Below are 21281 nucleotides of genomic sequence, written 5' to 3'. Positions count from 1 at the left end.
ATATGTTAAGTTTAAGTTAATTTTAAGTTTAGTATTAATTTATTTAATTTTTTTAATTTTAATAATGTGTAATTCTATGGATGTAATATGTAATCCGAAATAAAAGCTTTTTAATTTTATTTAATTTAATGGTAACAAAACCTTTGGCGAACCGACCCTTACCCCATTATGTCCAATGCATCTTAGTTCTCGGCTTCTCCGCCCAGGACCACACGTAGTGTGCGGTTGGTTTAACACACAAGAACCCCAAGGCAGGGGTTTCCACGCTGCACAGCGTGGGGCGGCGCAAGTTCGCTTCTCTTCTAGAGGCGGGCAGGGCGCGCCGCCGCCGGACGCGGCTGCGGTTACGCGGCGGTGACGGACGCTGTAGCCTGCAGGGCAAACCATAAAGGCTTTAAAAAAATGTCGAAAGCATTAAAGAGTATATAGCCAGATAATCCTCGTGGTACTTTGGTAATAGAACTGATACTTTTGGTAACTTCCCTAAATCATTTAGACACAGTTTCTCGCTACTATGGTATATCGTTAACCCGGTTTTTTTATATTTTATGCCGAATGGAAGAATTTATGAGGTTGGATGGTTCAGAAGAATTTTATAGATTCTGAATCAGAAAAATTAATAAAACAACACCCCGAAGAGACTTTTTGTCCCAGTTCTACAACAAAGAATGGACAATAATTTTTCACCACACAGCATTAAATAAAAAAAAATAAAAAAAATAATAAAAGCTGGTACAGGCTCTCTTAATTCTTCAAAAACTGATAAGAAAATTGCATTTTATTCACATGTAAGGAAAAGTAATCAAATCCAAATGTTGAGTTGTTTTCTTATGTTTGCTGGTAGAATTGACTTAAATTATAATTTTGAATGATAAATATTTAATAACATTCATTTTCAATCGAGTTACTTTGATTTTGTTTGATATTTTACAGTTAGTAGTTTCTCTTTCGCTTGCTCGGGTATTAATATTAGCACGAGAGGTTAAACAACAACTTTGCTCCCTTGTGAAACAAATAACTATTACTTACCACTGCTAGTTAGCTGCTGCACCGGATTTAAGGGGCATTTATCAGTAGGTTGGCAGGCTTCCCATTCACTCCACTCCCCTACTTCACAGTCGCGTGGGCAAGGGACCTGGAACAATAATTAAAATAAATATGATATTTTACGTAAGATTCCATGCAAAAGATACTAGGCATAAAATACTAAACGTGCTCTCCCAGGTAGCAGTGACGTCAGTGACATCATAATGACGTAATTATGACGTAATTATGCCATAATAATGACGTCGGTGACGTCATAATGTCGTATATATGCTGTTAGGGCTGACACAAAAATTAGTAAACCGGTTTGTTTATTTTGAAGTAATTAAGCAGTTACAGTTACTCATCTCGCAGGGCTGCACAAGAACGGTGTGTACTGTTGCGTAATACCCACAGACTTTGCTTTTCGTCTTTTATATACCGCCGCCACCGCTTTGCCAGAAAAATATTAACATATTGTCGTCAACGCTCTTCCATCAACCCTCACCTCACACGTCGCTTCTCACTTCTCTACGACGCCGCCGCAACTCACAGGACTCCCTGTAACTACTGGTATAACGTCACCTAACTCGCTTTTACTACTAATAACATATAATCTTGTGCCTCGCTCTCACCTCACAGGGCTGCACAAGCGTAGGCATCGGCGCATGAGCACACTGGACAGGATGCAACGCTCTTCCATCAGCCCTCACACAACTCGCTTCCCGTCTTTGTACGCCGCCGCCGCAACTCGCGGGACTTGCGTCACGATCGTCCAAGTCGTCCGACTCGTCGTCGTCGTAGATTGCGTCGTCGTCTGCTTCGTCGTTGTCGTCGTCGTTTGCTGGAATTTGGAAAACAATGTTGTGGTGTATCGAAAAAAAAACACATGGGGCGGCGTCAAATGGCAATAATCCCTCTGGTGTTGCAAGTGCGTTGCCAGCCTACACCCTCCACTTCGTAGTATGATGTTCGTTGGTAGTATGTTCTTACCAGGTTTAGGCGTAACAGTCATCTCAATGGCCACATTGCAGTCGCCCCATGGTCCAGGGGTCCAGTGGGCTGTCGCTTCCAAAGCGGCTGGTCGGACCTCTTCCACTACGTCGCATTCCTTTCCGTTGCCTGGAAATTAATTATAGAATAAGATCAGAGTACCGGCCAATATTATTTTTAAATAACTATTTCGAGCAAGGCTTTCCTAATGGAATTACATTTTTCCCCTCACTAGCTCGGAAAGTTGTCTTTTATCCTTCAATACAAGCGGGGAAAAACGCGTTTTATCCACTAGTGGGGAAAGTAATTTGACCTTGGATGGAGCGTGTTTAAGTAGCTTGACAGATAACAAAACGTAAATCGTTTATGATAATGATTCGTTCGATATTAATTATCATTAAATAAATGGTTTGAGAATCTAATGAAAAATACCAAATTTAGCTTTATTTAATGATTTTAAGTCATAAACCTTAAAATTCCATAAGAAACGTTTGTTTTTTTATAATGATGTTAAATATAATTCTGAACGCACAAGTTGAGTCGATGCAATTTCAAAACGCATCGTTGACATTTCGTACGTCAGAAATGTCAACATTGTCAACAAATTTTTGCTAAAAAACTTTTCTCACCGACTCGCATAAAAATACCCAACTTCCAGAGTTTTCTGTTATAATATCGTAAAGAAATGAGTGATTCCAGTGATGAAGATGATCTAACGCCTGTGGATGTTGCATTTCCCTCGCTATAGTGAGGTGAAAAGTTTTGTGTTATACACGGGCGCAAATGTATTTTACTTCTCGTGTGTTGAAACACTCGCTACGCTCAGGATTCTATTTTAGAACCACTCGCTTCGCTCGTGGTTCACCTATAGACTCCTTTCGCTTGCTCGTGTTTCAATTCTACACTCGCGGGTAAAATACAACTTTGCACCCTTGTATAACAAATAACTATTTCATGTACCTAAGAAGTTGAAATTTTTTGTCGTTTATAACACTAAGACGTCATGATTAAATGTGTGCAAACATATTCATATTGACTACACCCAGAAAGAGCAATGAAAAAGGGTCACTTTTTTGGATAAAAAAAAAATAGAAAGTGACTCACTTGTTGTGCTCGAGTGTATATGTGAAGTTCATAGTGGGGGATTGATTCCTTTTCTTTTGTGTATGATATCTATTTCAGTTTATAATAATATTTATATATAGTAGTGTAAATACTTAAAAAAACACAAATAAAAAATATTTCACAATAGTTATTTGTGCAACAAGAGAGGAAAGTTGGTTTTTCTTGCGAGTGTTTATTTTGAATCCCGAGAAAGCGAAAGATTCTAAGCTAGAATCTTGAGCGTAGCGAGGTACTCAAAAACACGATATGTAAAATAACTTTGCTCTCGTGTTGCACATATTCTAAGCCTTATTCACGTTCCTAATCCCTAATCTACATATTTAAACAAAATGTAGTCACCAAATTTCGACATTGGTGCGGTGACAATCTTTTTGATTTCATGGTGTCAATCGATCCTGATTTTTGCTTAAGATCAAATAAACGCATCAAAGTAATACAAAAGTTATACGTTGTTTGCTATCGTGCTTGTGTACAGTATATACCTACAGGCTTGAAACATGCCGAGTCGCTTTCTGTATGTATGCTTCAAAGGAAGCCTGATGATAGAGGACCTCAGAAGAGATATTTTGTGTGCTTCCTGAACCGTGCTTACGTAATATTTTTTACCAATTTTGTTCAAAAAATCGTCAGTGGAATATCTGAAAGTCGTCTTACCGTGTGGTAACCTCCGAACGCGCCTCGTCCGTACCAGCGCACCATCCGTCCGCGGCCTCCAAGGCATCCATTCGGCGAGAGAGCAGTCTTCTTGCAAGATACAGATGCGTGAGGTCCCGACACGTGCTAGAGCAGCGCCGCAATACCTGTAATGAATATCAATCATATTCAATAAAGAATAAAAATAGGGAAATTATACGGATTGAGTTAAATGGCTTTTACGCGAACGTAGTGCCCAGAGGCTAGTCTGTCAAGTATATAAGAGCCATAGCGCGCGTACCTTAAACGGACTCGGCGAAACCCCACTTTAAATCATTAGGTATTTTGACATTGCCTTCACTTTTAATCCTGCAAATGGCAGTGACTACGCGAGAAGAGGTAAATGCGACACCCGTGATCAATGATGTGGTTACGCGCAGGTACGCGACCCGCAGCGCTCGCTCTGGAAAGTTGCCCCTTGTCTCACATAAACTCGCAAAATCGAGAAAACTTACGAACGTCATGCGTCGTAAGGTGCTCAACCACCTACTAGCTGACATTACTGCTGCACCAAGTGCGCCTATATTTAAGACTAAGCTCAAAAAATGGCTTCTCGAGCAGGCGTTTTACGACCATAGGGAGTTATTCTCTAATACATAGTGTAAGACGCTCTAATAATAATAATGCTATATGTAATATATTTTATATTAAGGTTGACATGTAATTAAATATTACCAAATAAAATGAATATGAATATGAATATTGAAAATACCAATTAGTAATTAAAGAAACTACAATTCTCATACAAATGGTCTTGAACGATTCTTTTCCCAAAATAAAACTTCAATACACACGTACTGACATATAGCATATTCCCGAATTAAGCTCACGATAAAAAAAAAAACATTTATTTCGAGTAACAGGGACTCATAATTACAATAATATTATATTACAATTTAACATATTATTATTATTTTGTACCCCTGGCGTTTGAAACTACTGGGTGCTGGGGGTCAGAGGCCATTGCCTTTATCAGGGAAGTGGGACGTCGCGTTAGGGAGAGGGGATCTGACGCCCGCGCGGGTTCGTACCTGGTGCAAAGGTTGTCCATCGCAATTCAACGTGGTAACGCGGCTAGTGTGATGGGCACCTTTGCGCCGGGGACAACTCGTGGGGGATTCTTTGACTAGGCTTAAGTTTAGTCTTAAGTTTATTGAATTGTTTTTGTTTTTGTTTTGACTTTTACCTGAATAAATGACTATATTCATCGTAAAAAAAATAAATATACAGAACACTTTATATTTGTTGATATACATAGTGTTACATAGTAGCACAAAGGTTCTTTATAGTATGCATGCTGGAATACTGATTGGATTACGTAAGGCTTTAATGTTAAGGTGTATAGGTACAGGGTGCCTGTAATCATGGGGTTGCGAATTAGAGAGTTATATTTACTTGAATCTTCTCGGGGCAGAGGTGTAGAGTTAGAGCCGGCGTAGCTTTATTTGACGTTCATAAGCGCATTGTGGCGAGCCTTGGGGGAGGCCTATGTCCAGCAGTGGACGTCTATCGGCTGACATGATGACGATGATGATGAAGCGCATTGTAATATGCCTACATAATAATAAACTATCCTTATCTTTAAATATAAATTTTGATATAAAATACAATATTTGATCTTATTTAAGATCGTACATAGAACTTTGCAATAAATATAGAAATATTGAAATTTCATCCAATATTTGTTACGGCCGACTTATCAAAATACTTATATAAAACAGTTACGTCGCGTTTGTTTACTGATTATTCTGTATGATGTTTGTGTTTTGCGTTTTTTCTGTACAATACACAGTGTTTGAGTTAAAGTTTACGGCAAACAATGTGAAACGTTCATGTCGGCGTACGATCGATAGAAGGTTACGACTGTGCGAATTAAAATATTCATATTCATATTCATATATTTTATTGGTAATAAATAATTACATGTCAAAATAATTACATGTCAAAATAATGTAAATACAATTGTAAATAACATTCTTAGTTTAAGGTACTATTGCTAAAAAATAATTCTTTATGGTCATAGAACGAAATGAAAAATAAATATTCCTTCTAATCAAACGTAAGAATAGAGTTAACAGACATAGACAGACAGACGGGTATATTATAGTAGGGATAAGTAGGGATTAAAATTTCATACAGTGTTTGTTGTAGTGAATTTATCAACTTAACAGTTGCGTTAAATTGATCTTTGTAAAGCTTATTGTGTATGATTGTTGTTCGGGCATTGTAATCTTTTTAATATGAGGGTATGCCGTTTCGGAGCAAATTCGGAGGTAGATTCATCACCTCTGACTGTCAATCACTTCGGCTCGGGCGCGGCCTGCAACGCATGTTCCTCTGTGTGTTAATATTTCCAAAATTCGGTATTTCGGTGGTGTTTGCGAACAATCAGTTTACAAGGCGTGTGTAACGACCTCTCAAGGCCCTGGAAGTGCTAGCTAGCTGAAGAAGGACCAGGATCCCTGAAAATCATCGACGTGTGCTCAAGGTCAGTTGCTATCCCATATTGGTTAATTGTAATGCCTGTCCAAAGTTTTTAATACGCTAGGGAACCTAGGACCAGCTGAGTTATCGAAGGGTTCATAAATACGTGAACAATTGTTTTGTGTTTATTTTGTACTAGCGACCCGCCCCGGCTTCGCACGAGTTACACAAAACCTTAACAAATTATACAACTCAACCTTCCTCAAGAATCACTCTATTGATAGGTGAAAACCGCATGAAAATCCGTTCAGTAGTTTTTGAGTTTATCGCGAACATACATACACACAAGCAGGCAGACGCGGCAGGGAACTTTGTTTTATAAGGTGTAGTGACAATAAAGTGTTTATACATTACACACAGTGTTAGGGCTAAATTAGATAAACATTGTGAAACGTTCATGTCGGTGTAAAATCGATAGAAGGTTACGACCTGTGCGAATTAAATATTCCTTCTAATTGTCAGCGACGGGGGTATACTGGTATGCTAAACGCGGCGCCCTTATGAAGGTTATACATTATAAACACTGTGGCACTGGTTTTTTGTAGCTAACATACACAAAAACAATTGTAAAAATTATGATATTAGAGACAAAATAACAAGATCAATATAAATTGTGTTCATCTAATCTAACACTGCACCGAGTTTGAAAGAACAAAGCGTAAGTATGTTACAATTTTTTTTATTTTTTTATAGAAAATTGACGCTTTTGATGACACTTTCAGAGTTCGTCGGTGTTAAGGCTAAGTAGGGTTAGCTTGGTCTGACTAAAGAAAAATCTAAATAACCTTTCATTTGGTCTCGTTTAAGGTTCAATCGTTTAGATAAAAATTGTAATGAATTCTACACGGACGAATTTGCGGATGGAGGTTAGTTTCATAAATCCTCTGCCTACTTTACTAGCCGCTTTTATAAAATTAAAGGCGCGCTCTTTAACGACATTAAAGTAATAACCTATATGTCGGGTACCTAATAACATAAGAACATGAAATAAACACATATTAATCGATATTCTAAATAATATAATCAATAAATTAATGAGGGACAGGGGGTGCGACCCTCTGTCCAGATCATACCTGGTCCAAGAGATCTCGTGGGCCATTCAGCGCGGTAACGCTGCCAGCGTAATGGGGACATTTGAGCTAGGTACGATTCGTGACGGTTATTTTATTTAACTAAGGTTATTATTTAAACAAAAAAAATGATGAGGCCTGTTGCGGATATCATCATTGGTATTTTTGGGACGAAACATGTTGCTGATTTGCATTTGTAGCCACCAGACGAAGCCTGCGTTGCGGATTTTTTTTACATGTAACTATAGGTAGATTATTTTTTTAAGATATAGTGTGCATAGACGATAAATTAATAATATATTTACATACATATATTTATATATTTTCATTTTTATGTAGTGTATCTTTTTTATGTAGTGTGCACAATAAAGCATTTTATTATAATTATTATAATATGTGGACCTATAGATTCTTATAGGTGAGAAACTTTGGCCAGGGCTATAGTTTTCTATAACCACCTAATTGTCAGCGCCGGGAGTACACGGTGTATGCTAAACGCGGCACCATTCCGTAATGGGTTGCCCCACTTTGTGAGTTATTGCTTTAAATTACTAACAACTGTGGCAGCTTTTATAGCAATAACCCTAGGTGTTGGAAGAAATATTGTTTAATACCAAGAATAATGAAAATAGGATTATTTTTATACAAATTACCGTTTCAATTGTTCTTACGAATGTTTAATAGGTTTTACTATAATCTATAATCCATTTATTTACATACAAGATATATACAGTGGTACTACGTAAACGAAATTAATAAGTAAGCTTAAATCTAATAAAATAGGCCCTTGAGGCATTGTACCTTGGTACAATGCCTCAAGCATCCTTGCAGCATCCTTGGATGCTGGCGGCAGGATGCAGACGGTGGCTGGTCGATACAAACCCGATAGGATTTCACGGCACTTCTCTGTCTGATTTAATGTAAGATTTTAAAATAGAATAAATAAATAAAAAAATAGCACAGATTTCCTCGCTGTATCGCAATGCTGATACGTTGTGCGAGGAAGCCGCCAGCTCTTCGGTTTAACTTAGGTATTTAGGTGGTTGTGTCGTTTCGAGCGAGACCCACGGGTTTACAAACAATAGTTATTTGTGCAACAAGAGAGGAAAGTTGGTTTTTCTTGCGAGTGTTTATTTTGAGTCCCGAGAAAGCGAAAGATTCTATAATTGAATCACGAGCGAAGCGAGTGATTCTAAGGTAGAATCTTGAGCGTAGCGAGGGACTCAAAAACACGAGATGTAAAATAACTTTGCTCTCGTGTTGCACACATAATTTTTCACCTCAGTAGTGAGAACATATTAAAGGTTCAAATGTATTTCGAATTACACAGAATAAACAGAAAAAAAAAGTATTATAATATGTACGATACGATAAGATACGAGACGAGACCGGACCGGACCGGACCGTACCGTACCATAAAAAAAAAGTAATAAAAGTATGAAGTTCATGGCCTTCACTAAATTAAAAAGCTACATTGTTTCACTCCCTGGAGTGAGGAAAGTCGCACTTTCCTCACTCCAGGGAGTGACGAAAGTAGGCTTGTTCGAGCTGCTGAGGTGAAAAACAAAATTACATTACTAAGATATAATTTTGATAATCGAATTTAAACTATCGTGAGACATAAAACTTTAAGCTATATATGCGGTTGCAAGACATCAACCGGTTATCTCATAGCGCGCGCAGCGTAATGTTTATATTATGTCATAACAATATCAAAACTATATAACAAATTGTAACACTTGAATACCGCTCTCGGTGGCACACAATCACAATTTCTCAATCAAAATCCATTCAGTTATTTATAGTTCTATAGTAATAATATCGGGATGGATTTTGATTCTGAAATTGTGATTGTGTGCCACCGAGAGCGGTATTCAAGTGTTGTGTCTCTAGACGACATACCAAACAATGACATTGTCGCAATCACAACCTGTACCACGCGACCAAACGTCGTAAGCGCCGTAAAATTCATGGCGCTTACGCGTTTAGGTCGCGAGATTCACGCTCCGCTTCTATGGTTTGATCCCAAAACGGCAGCAACTCATGGCGCAAAATACCGGTTCTCTGTGCCGGTTCTAAACGTTAGTAATAATAGTTCAATGTCTAAGTACCAGTTGCACCATCCGCACTTGAAAGACTGATCAACGTCACCCGGCGCGCCGCGGCGGTTCACTATGAAACTTTCCATACAATACAATTTAGCGAACTCTTTAACGATGACAAACAGTTGGTGCAACCGACCCTAAATCTAAGTAAATACTTATAGCAGGGAAGTCAATAGTAGCAGCAACAGTTACAAGAAAATGCAAATTTACATTACTCTATTACGTGCTACGAAACGGGTAGACCCTCTTTCCGGCGTAGCGCGTAGCTTCATTCTCCCCAACATTAAGTTCTTCATCACTTTCATCTCAATTCGACATTAGTCTTACAACCTTGAGCCCGATTTAGATTAGACGATTTGTTACCGATTTGATCTTATTTTCACACGAATTTGAAGATCGCTCACTCCGATCGGTGCATGCGAAATGAGATGTGAGACTCGCGTCAATCATCAAGGTCGTGTTATAACCAGTTCAAAACCAGAACAAATGTTAAATTGAAATCGACACAAATCCTGGATTTTGTTTTACCAACTTGATAAGTTAAGGTTTTCATTTTGTTTTGATACGACACTGAGTCGCTTACGATAAGCGCTAGCCGGACACGACTAAGAGCGTTTTCACATTGCCGATCCGATATCGAATGTCGGAACAAAGTAAAATGTAAGAAATATGTGTTCCTCTGTATTACTAATATCATTATTCCAAAATATTTAGATCAGTACGGTTTTTACTCACTATTATTTTTAGTCGCTTTTGGCGACATGTTTCGGATTCTTTGGGAATCCTTCTTCAGGCACGAGTGTCCGCGGCGGTTGTACGTCGTGCACTGCCCGCACCGCCCGCCTCGTCGCTCGTTGCGCACGCGCTGATGGGGCGGGGGTGGGGGGCGCGGGGCAGTCCGCAGATGGAGTCGTCAAGTGAAGTGAATATTTTGAAATATGTCTCACGATAGTTTAAGTGCGATTATCATTATTACTAAAAAATGATAGATAACTCAAAAAGGCGGACTTAATGATATGGCACTCTCCTCCAGCTGTTTCTCTCATAGGTCATAGGAGTCCGACATCCGATATCGGAAAGGCGCTTTCGATCAATTCAGCCATGTCGGAGCCCCGCGTCAGCTGTCGGACCGATAATATTTGTGTGTGTGTGTGTATGTGTAGGCATAATGCCTTTTGTAATGTGCGTGACCGCTAAAGACGGCGCCCGGGCCGCTTCTGCGGCCTGATGACACGTCTCACTCGTATCAAAACAAGATATAAACCATATCACATTGTTAAAACACAATCGGCCTAAAGCTCCGCTATCGGGAAAAATGCAAATGGCGGCCATAAAACAACCGCCAAGTTCGCCGGGATTGTTCTCAATAAACCCGTAAGTGGTTACGTAAGTTAAGTTAAGGTTAGTTTCTAGGACGGATTTAGCTCTACATTCAGCTGTGACCCAGTTCTTAAAGTCGTGGATGCACGCGACCTGAATTGAGATAAGTTGGTTATGGGTTATAAGTTTTAGTTATATGCAAACCTGTGATAATTCAAGGCACATTCTAAGGATTTGATAACGACAAAAAAGATATTGATATATATTTTGCATCTGCCAGCCGCCCATTAGTCATTATATTGTCAAAATAGTTTTGATAAAGAACTCCTTCCAGGCATATTTTACAAAAAAAATAAGGTTTTGCCTTGAAATCGTTTAAGTAACATAAATCATACTTAAATTAACTAAATGTCCATAGTTTCTTTCATAAAATGTCTGAATGTCACAATGACTTTTATTCATGTCATTTTGATGTCAAAGTGTACGTTCGAATTGTCCTCCAGTGTCGTGAGCTAGTGAAAGCTTATTATACCACTAGGATAGCATAGGGGTACAGGAATTCAACAATTACTTACATGTTCTCCACAAACTGGCCATCTTTTTTCCGGCATTGCACCTGCCGCCGCTGCAGCCCCAGCCTCGGAGAGTGCACCAGGGAGTCCGACTCAGCGTGCACATTGAACCTGCATCAAAAATGTTATTGTTAAATAATTTAATAATTTAAATAATTAGCGGCATGACAGAGCAAAGGTCCGTCTCAAAGGACTGTGAAATCAATATTATGGATCATATACATAAGGTATACTTATATAATACAATGCCTTATTAGTCTTATTAAAAATGGCATTATAAAGAAGCCTCTTTGCTCATTGAAATATTAACATCATCAGATATTTTTGGCCTACTTTCGAAGTACATTACTTATCTAGATTTTAGTGGTATATGGGCGTGTTTAAGTAAGGTCATACACAATATTTAAACTACTTACTCACAAAGGAAATACAGAAACAATAGAAAGGTTACATCTCAAATCCTATCCAATAAACCAAAGGGCAAATCCTAGGTCTTTCAATAAATTAAACTAGTAAATTAAATTAGGTCCCGTTATCGGGCACGGACAAAAGCGAAGACCGGCGGGTACGATTTGATTACTAGACACAATAAATTACGTATTAGATTTGTACGAGCTCGGTCCTTAGCGATGAGATTGTCTGATTGTCTAGGATAAAGGCACACACAGGGTAAAGGTAAAACAGTTTTAGTTCTTATGATACTCAATGTAGCATAGTTAAACTCAGATAATATTACAATGTTCTAATTCAGTGTTTTTCAAACTTTACGGTGCCACGGCCCTTTATGATCATTAAAAGTCTTTCGCGACCCCAACACTCTGTTTCAAAAAACCTTGTTTAAAAAATCTGGCTCTTCCAATTAGAATCTAATTGGAAGAGCGAGGCTTTCTGATACAGGTGTACACTACATCTACTAGAAGGTCTCAACCCCCTGTATTATGTATTACTTTAAATTGTTTGAAAAATAAACAATTATTATTTATTATTAAAATGAGAGCGTAACTACGTTTGTATGGAGAACCGAGTTTGCCGGGGACTTTTAAGAATAAGCGTCAAACTTTTTAGATCTGTGTGTCCTTCAGCCCCAGTAAATAATCGATCGAACGCCCCTATCCCTATCCATACTATACTAATATTTATAAATGCGAAAGTCTGTCTGTCTGTCTGTGTGTTACCTCTTCACGCTTAAACCGCTGAATCGATTTAGTTGAAATTTGGTATACAGATAGTTTGAGTCCCGGGGAAGGACATAGGATACTTTTTATCCCAGAACTCACCCCTCAAGGGGGTGAAAAGGGGGGTGGAAATTTGTACGGGGAATCAATAACCGCTGAACCGATTAAGATGAAACTTGGTATGGGGATAGTTTGAGCTGTGGGAAAGGATATAGAATAACTTTTATCCCCGAAATCATCCCTTAAGGGTGTAAAAAATGGGGTGGAAATGTATAGTGTAGACCAATTTGGGGGTGAAAAAAGGGTGGATTAAAAAGCAGATTTGTTTAAGAATTAAGGTACCCAAATTACTAATTCCAAGCAGACGAAGTCGCGGGCAAAAGCTAGTGTAAAATAACGATAAATAACTTAGTTTCCAAGCTACGGAGTAAGCCTAAAGACAAAGACTGCCTCTGGGCCACTGCTCTATTCTTAGCAATGGTAAACAACCCCATTTCACGCCGTAAGCTTGATTAAGTTGAAACTCTCGTGTGGGTTATATTATTAATTAGTTACAATAGGTAAACAAGTTATACAACGAAGGTATACGCAACTCTTGTGTAATTACCCGATTGTTATTCAGTTAAAACAGGTAAACAAGTTATGCAACGAAGGTATACGTAGAAAGGTTTAGTTATATTCTTAATTTTTCATGGTTGCTTATATAACAATTCAAGTCTTGAAGACCCATTACACCTCTAAGGATAATTTAATGATCGTTTTTTTTATTATATATATTTTATCTCTGACACCTAAAGACTTTTACATCTCTAAACAATTTTAGTAATTGTCTGTTGTTTGTATATTTTTTATTAGTTTTTTTTTTGTGTTATTCGACATTTAGAATGGATACATCTCTAACAAAGTATCCAATATTTCATTGATTCCATATTTGTAATTGTTTTTCGTAAATTTTGGTTAATTGTATTGCTTGAAAAAATTGACATGTAAAAGTGCCCCTGTGGCATAAATGTTTGATGTTGTCTGGAAAGGATCGCTTTTTAGCGATAAGACCGTCTGTTGTCTACCTCTACTTTAGTTAATGGATTCATTGCATTGTTTTTTATATTGAGGTACTGACATATTAGTGCGAGCGAGATGTATAGAAAGTAAGTTACGTAGACATTAGCGTATATGTCAGTGTTGACATTGTCAGGGACTCATGATCATTTGTCAGTTATTATTATGGTGAATCGATTTTTTTCACTGGTTGCTTATGGTTACGCTTTCCTGCGTTACTCTTAAAGCCCTAATTCATGGAGACTATATAAAGGAGCCAAATCTCTATGAATGAAAAGTGTCCATCAAAAAACAGTAATTAGGCGGCGCCACCATACACCGAAATACTACCAAAAACAACCTATGTATTTTGGCCGGGTTATTTGTTGCCTTATATGGTTCGTGTTATACTCATGTCCCAGAGCCTAACTAGCGCCACCGGAGAGATTAGGAACTATTATTTAAAGCTGAAAGCGGTCACTTTTGCAACAATTCTGCCATAAGAGATTGGCATCCTTTCTATACCATCCATACCCTAATTCTTTTGCATTCATATTAACCAATCATACATTAGAATTATTAGAACAAATTAAATTATTTTCAGAAAATATTTTAATTTGATTTTATTTCAAGTAGAAACACTACTATATAAATTATAAACTGAAATAAATGTCATATACTAAGAAAAAGTGACCAAGGCCTCCAGTGCCCTAGGCTGGAATCGAACCACCGTCCTCTGCTACCGCGGCAGATGCCTGTGCCATTCGGCCACCGGGCCACAGCGGCATAGGTAAAATTTTTCCAAGTATATACACTCCTTACTGAAGCCCTTACTGCAGGCCTTGGTCACTTTTTCTTAGTATATGACATTTATTTCAGTTTACAATCATGCATTTTTGTGATACCTAATGTCATGATTTATTTATGTTTACATGACAGATAGCAGCTGAATAATAATTATAATGTGGCAACATCATTGCGTTACCCCGATTAGTACGGGGTAGTTGGGAAAATACCTGGCAACACGGTAGGTAGCTAGACTAGCTAGGTAGTGGGTAGTGGGGCACAGGAGCCAGTTGGACCGGCTCGTGAGACTCGTTCACTTAGATCGAGGGAGTCAAAGAGGACGCATCGTGAAGGATCAGTCAGGTCAGAGTACCTGCAAGTACCTCCATTGTTGTATAAGTAATAATTAGAGTAACCCATAGAATCAGAATCTTCACACTAGCTATAAGCACTTTCCGTAATGGACCATTTACTTAGTACATATTTATATTATATATTTACATGTACCTACCTACAATGTTTTCATTTAACAAATTATGTTACTATTTAACCCCGGGCTTAAAGGATAAAACAACAACATGAAATAGTTGATTCATCCATTATGTAAAATTAGAATACTAACCTTAGTTGTAAGACTTCATACTGCTACTAACAAATGTAATTTATTGTAATTTATTATATAATTTAATATTAATTTTACATGTTATTCAATTGTATATGGACATGGTCCGAAATAAAGAATATTCATTCATTACTTAATGTTTTTGATCTCATCACAACAAGTTCTTAACAAATCCTAAAATGTAAAATTTTATCGTCGCCGTCATTATATTTCTTCTCATTATTCTTCAAAGAAAAAACAAGAGGTCAAGTTTTTCAACAAAACAATGAGCCGCTGAGAGCATTTGCCAATATTGATGTTGTAACTTAGTTACCGAGGAAAGACATTGCTGAAGGGCTGTTCGATTTTATTTTTAGCCTTAAACATCGAGCCGCCATTTAAAACTCTGTTATTGATTTGTTACACATATTTTATTACTTTGCGTGAAATCATTCACATCAACTCTCTTGCCGACAATTATATAAAAAATATGCTTAGGTTTTTTTTTAAATTCCCGACAATATTTTGCGATGCGAATATATAGGTCACACTGAACAATTTTTCCTATGGGACCAACCTCAAATCGTGAAAAAAAAATTGGTTCTTCCATAGAAAACATCAATATCTGACCAGTCAAACGGTATGAAACAGTCAAATTTTTCTCATGATTTCGGACTTGATCCCATAGTGGAAGTTGCTCATGCAGTATGACCTGTATATTCATCACGCAAAATATTGCCCACAATTAAAAAATATATATAAAAACCCGCCAACTGCGAGTCGGACTCGCGCACGAACGGGTACGGAACATTACGCAAAAAAACGGCAAAAAAATCACGTTTGTTGTATCGAGCCCCACTTAAATATTAATTTTATTCTGTTTTTAGTATTTGTTGTTATAGCGGCAACATAATTACATCATCTGTGAAAATTTCAACTCTAGCTATCACGGTTCATGAGATACAGCCCGGTGACAGACGGACAGACAGACAGACTGACAGAGCGAAGACGTGGCAGGCCCAGACGGAGATGGCGGGACGACTTAGACACCTTCATCAGTAACTAGCCGGAAAAAGCACAACAGCGGGTGTTGTGAAGATCAAGGGGAGAGGCTTTTGCCCAGCAGTGGGACACTTTAACGGGCTATTAATTAATTAATTAATTAATTAGGTAAGTACGAACAAAATACACAGCCAAGGCACGTCCAACTGAGATCAAATTGACATCGACTGATAAGTTCGAATCTGCCTCATTGTGTTGGAAACGTAAATATTCCAGAATTATAACTTTAATAACGAGACAGGATCCAATTTATTAAATTGAAGCTAAATCCTATTAACTGAGTTTGTCGTTTCCGCGCCAGCTTTCGTTTTGACGTCGTTGTTTAGGTATGGAGAATTGAAGATTAATATTTGATGGTCTTTGAATAAAAATCTGTGGAAAGCATATAATTTGATTTATGCTCAATTACATGTTCAATGGTAAGGTTTCGTGACTATTTTAGTATATATTCATTTTAAATCCGCTTTTTGTATGTTAAGCTTTATCTTTTATGCAGCAAGATCATTTAATTAAATAAATTATGCGGGGCATAATGAAATCGACTACCTATTTTGAAATAGTTTTTTCCCCTCACTAGCTCGGAAAGCCGTCTATTATCCTTTAAAACAAGCGGGGAAAAACGCATTTTATCCACTAGTGGGGAAAGTAATTTGACCTTGGATGGAGCGTGTTTAAGTAGCTTGACAGATAACAAAACGTAAAACGCTCATAATAATGGTTCGTTCGATATTAATTATCATTAAATAAATGGTTTGAGAATCTAATAAAAAATACCAAATTTAGCTTTATTTAATAATTTTAAGTCATAAACCTTAAAATTCCATAAGAAACATTTGATTATTTATAATGATGTTAAATATAATTCTGAACGCACAAGTTGAGTCGATGCAATTTCAAAACGCATCGTTGACATTTCATACGTCAGAACAGAAATGTCAACATTGTCAAAAATTTTTACTGTTCTTCTCACCGACTCACGAAAAAATCAGAATTTCTAGTGTTTTCTGTTATAATATCGTAAAAAAATTAGTGATTCCAGTGATGAAGATGATCTAACGCCTGTGGATGTTGCACTTTCCTCGCTATAGTGAGGGGAAAAGTTTTGTGTTACACACGGGTGCAAATGTATTTTACTTCTCGTGTGTTGAAACACTCGCTACGCTCAGGATTCTATTTTAGAACCACTCGCTTCGCTCGTGGTTCAACTATAGAATCCTTTCGCTTGCTCATGTTTCAATTCCACACTCGCGGGTAAAATACAACTTTGCACCCTTGTATAACAAATAACTATTATTTCAGCTTAGTTAAATACATTTAACTAGAGAGATACGAACAGACATATCGGACGGACTTATATATACGCATATACCTAACCTATCTATAGTATTTATCCTATAGCTGCTGAGGCTGTGCATAAAATCCGAGTGGCACAGAGAGCCATGGATGCTCGGCATCAAACTTCAAGACCGAGTGAGGAATGTCGAGATCCGACGCCGCACCAAAGTGTAAGACGTCGGATACGTCATTACCAAACTTAAATGGAGCTGGGTGGGACATGTTGCCAGACAGAGTGATGGCAGGTGGGCTAAAATGTTAACGGAATGGTGGCCGCTTTCAAACGAAAGGAGTGCCTGGCTTCCGTTGGCTCATTGGGTGGACGATATTCGGAAGACTGCGGGTCACTTCTGGATGAGATTGGCTCAGGACCGGGATAAGTGGCGTACTCGAAGAGAGGCCTATGCTCAGCAGTGGGCGATAAAAGGCTGATATGATGATGATGATGATGATGAGTATTTATCCATCAAAAAGTCTGATAGAAAATTACAAGAACCGATTTCCGTCTGCGATTCCTTGTAAATAAAAAGATGTGCGGCTCCCGGTGTTCACGTTCCGCAACTGTTTGTTCAGTTTCCGTATTGTGGCATGTATAGGCTCTGTCTTAGAGGCCAATTTCAATATACATTTTAATCTCAGTTGGTGGTTCTGTACAAAATAAATTACAGAATAAAATAACACTTACTTTTATAGATAACTGAATTATTCGCACTTAACCCAGATCCGCACTCACGGCAACACACTTTAAAATAGCGTACGTTTTCAAAATAACCTTCATCTATTCACATGTTTTTATTTATTTTTCGATAGTAATTAACAAATTACCCGATATAAGAATAACAATAGAATAGGAATAAGAAAACCGAAACTACGACTCGTCTTGTCTCGTCTTGGCGGGGGCACGGCTGTGCCCCCAGATATTTATAAGCACAAATTAGATATCGATAGTGTAATAATGTATTGAATTCGTTTTAAAATTAATTAGTTTTTTAAATTTCCTTTCCGTCTCACAGAAAATCTAGTCTCAGGTTAAAAATATACATAGTTAAATTTTCCAAAACCTTATTAAATGTATACGGGTCACTCACATTTTTTAAGTAGAAGTTTGCTTGACATATTTCGCTCCATTAGGTATGAACGGTTTGATCTAGAGCGTTAGCTAACTGATCTCATTGTCATAAGTCATAATATTGGCCTTATTGTCATACACATTTTTTGAAGAATCGCCCGCATTGATATTTTAATCAGACAAAATTGTGGCAGTTTCATTTGTACACAGTGGTGCGGTCGGGTGGATGTCTTTGTCTCGACCGGGCTATTATTTAAGCTACGTTTGGACGGCTGAAATTGCCTTCTATGTTATGTGCGAATTTCGACTTTATCGACATGTTGAGGTATACTATATTCAAGAAGCGTTCAATATCCCTATCCCTACTAATATTATGAACGTGTTGAACGTGTATATGAATTTGTTATGGGAATAGTTTGAGCCCCTGGTGAGGTGAGGTAAGTCATCAAGTTTTTCTTGTTACCTGTCGTGATTCTTTCACCGGATGGTCTCACCGGAAGATCAGCGCTGGAAGTCGCCAGCAACATGCTGAGGTGAGACCATTTTGTGGCACTTTTTCTTTTTTATGTTTCTCTGTTTGGTATAATTTTGCTATTTTTGTGTCTGTGCTAACGAATAAACTATTTCTATTCTATTCTATTTCCATTCATCAATACTTTTACCGGAATTCGAACCCACGGCCGATCTTTTTGTACGAAGAGTTATATTACTACGCTAAGCGGCCCGGCCGTTTTCCTCAGCAACTCATTGTAAGTTATTCTTAGCACCTTTATAAACTTGTCACTGTCCATCCCTCCATCTAAATAAAGCCTAACCAATAATATATGATCACGCGCCATGTTGCGGAATTTCATTGGAACAATTTTTTTCATACTATACTTACTGCACTGTCACCATATGAATGAGAATGACAGCGCCCTCTTGACAATGAACATATAATACTGGTTAAGCTTTAAATAATAAATAAAAAAGCCTCTTTATTTCCTTATCAATTACAAACTTGGTTATAGGTACATACTATTATCTCTTAATTTATTTTAGCTAATATCACTTTATTTTTATTTTCATTTGTTAGTAGCATATTTAAACTTAATTTTTATATTTGTGTATTTTAAATTAAAACTTCATAGGAACCCCTTTTTGTTGGGTAAAGGCCTCCTTCAATTTGTTCCATTCATCGGTGTCTGTAAATACTGTTTCTTTTTGTTTTCAATTGGAGGGTTCCCTCTACTTTTATACTGTTATAAAATATATCTCAGGGTCACTCCAGTAAAGACCTCGTGGGATGTTCTTATGAATGTGTCAATGTATCCATCTGGCTGTCTATTTTGTGATGGATGCATTACAGCGCGCGTAGACAACATGCCAATCGTTAACGCTTAGTAGCGAACGAAGCGGAACTGTCACTGTCGCATTAATATGGAAGAGTGATAGAGAGAGATGACTACGCTACGCCAGGCGTGGAACACTCCGCGATTTCGTCGCGTCGCTACAAGTACATGCGGTCCACACCAATGCTGGTGTCTAGCCATAGTAGTTGCCGCGCACCGCTACGGAACGGACTCTTGCTCGCGCTTGCGCCACCTTGCGGTCATATCTGTCGTAATAAACGCGTTTTGTTAGAGAGTGAACCTTCTGTACTTGGTACTATTATTCTGTGGCTACGCTTGTCTGCGAGACAGCGTTATATTGAGTGTCTATATCCTGTATATGTATTATCTTTTCACAATTACGCTTATTTTAAAGTGGGTAACGACATCTAATAATTGACGACCGGTCTGGACTACTCGGTAGTGACCTTGCCAATGAAGCCGATGGTCCTGGGTTCGAATCCCGGTAAGGGTATTCATAGGCAAGGTCACTACCGAATAGGTCAGACAGGCCGTCAGAACCATTTGATTATAAATACTAAGTATATCTCAGACTGACCTCAGTAAAGACCTGGTGGCATGTTCCCCCTCACCTAGAGGGGAACACTCCGTCCATCGCCCCACGTACACAGAGTAATCTGTGTTAGGCACCGTTTCTGTAACAAACAAAAAACTTTATTAATACTTACGTATACGTATGTATAATTTGGATATCTACTTTAAAACCTTTCATTTGTGTGTGGTGGTCAAAAATCGTGAGTTCAAACCTCAATTCTGCTGTATAGAGCAGAATAAAGACTAAAAAATGCAAATAGATAACTAAAACTTCGGTCAGGATCCTTATCATACACAGACAAGGGATTGAACCATAGCCTAGCGTTGAAGGTAAGACAAAGAAGTATGAAAAAAATATTCTTCCAATTTTCTTGAGCTGTACTAAAAAGGGATTCCTTGAATACAACTCTTTGGGGAACAAAGACGGTTAAATTTTTAACAAGTTACGAGCAAATCCGTACTTTGAATTTGGTGCTAAAATCGAACTTGATTTTTTGTATTTAATATATTTGTGAAATCTATTTTAGCCAAAGTAAATACACATACTTAAGTCATTACTTACTATGTACGTAAAAGCAATATGAAGTTAAATAATTAAAAGTTTTTACATTATGTCTGTAAATTATAAAGAACCTGTATATTTAATACCCTAAATTAAAATATTCTGCAATGTCGTTAATTAATACAAACCTCATTAAAATATTCTTGGAAGTTACAAAAGTGCTGAAAAGCTAATTTGCTTCATAAATTTTAAAGTCACCTTGGAACAAATCGGTCTACAACACTATCCTCAAACAATTAAGATTAAGCTGACAATGAATACTGTTTAATTTGATTACATTTTTATTACAAAAATAAATCCCGAGCAAAACGATTACATATTCAAACAAAACACGTTCGTTTAC

The 21281-nt window shown here is 37.7% G+C and overlaps 1 protein-coding gene across 1 annotated transcript in view; it reads right to left on the bottom strand.

The window, feature by feature from the left end:
• Positions 1-21281, bottom strand: part of LOC134744046 (thrombospondin type-1 domain-containing protein 7A-like) — a 165340-nt gene that overhangs the window by 13217 nt on the left and 130842 nt on the right. Inside the window, exons 3-9 of the mRNA XM_063677702.1 lie at positions 20381-20477; positions 11389-11496; positions 3796-3941; positions 2017-2145; positions 1659-1867; positions 1030-1135; positions 163-371 (exon numbers count right to left, since the gene is read on the bottom strand). Of these exons, the coding sequence (XP_063533772.1) occupies positions 163-371; positions 1030-1135; positions 1659-1867; positions 2017-2145; positions 3796-3941; positions 11389-11496; positions 20381-20477 (1004 nt within the window). The remainder of the gene's footprint in view (positions 1-162; positions 372-1029; positions 1136-1658; positions 1868-2016; positions 2146-3795; positions 3942-11388; positions 11497-20380; positions 20478-21281) is intronic.

Source organism: Cydia strobilella, chromosome 9 (genome assembly GCF_947568885.1).
Source record: "Cydia strobilella chromosome 9, ilCydStro3.1, whole genome shotgun sequence".
NCBI classification, from domain to species: Eukaryota; Metazoa; Arthropoda; class Insecta; order Lepidoptera; family Tortricidae; genus Cydia; species Cydia strobilella.
The sequence above is the reverse complement of the archived record's forward strand: the minus strand, read 5'-3'. Positions and strand labels throughout refer to the sequence as shown.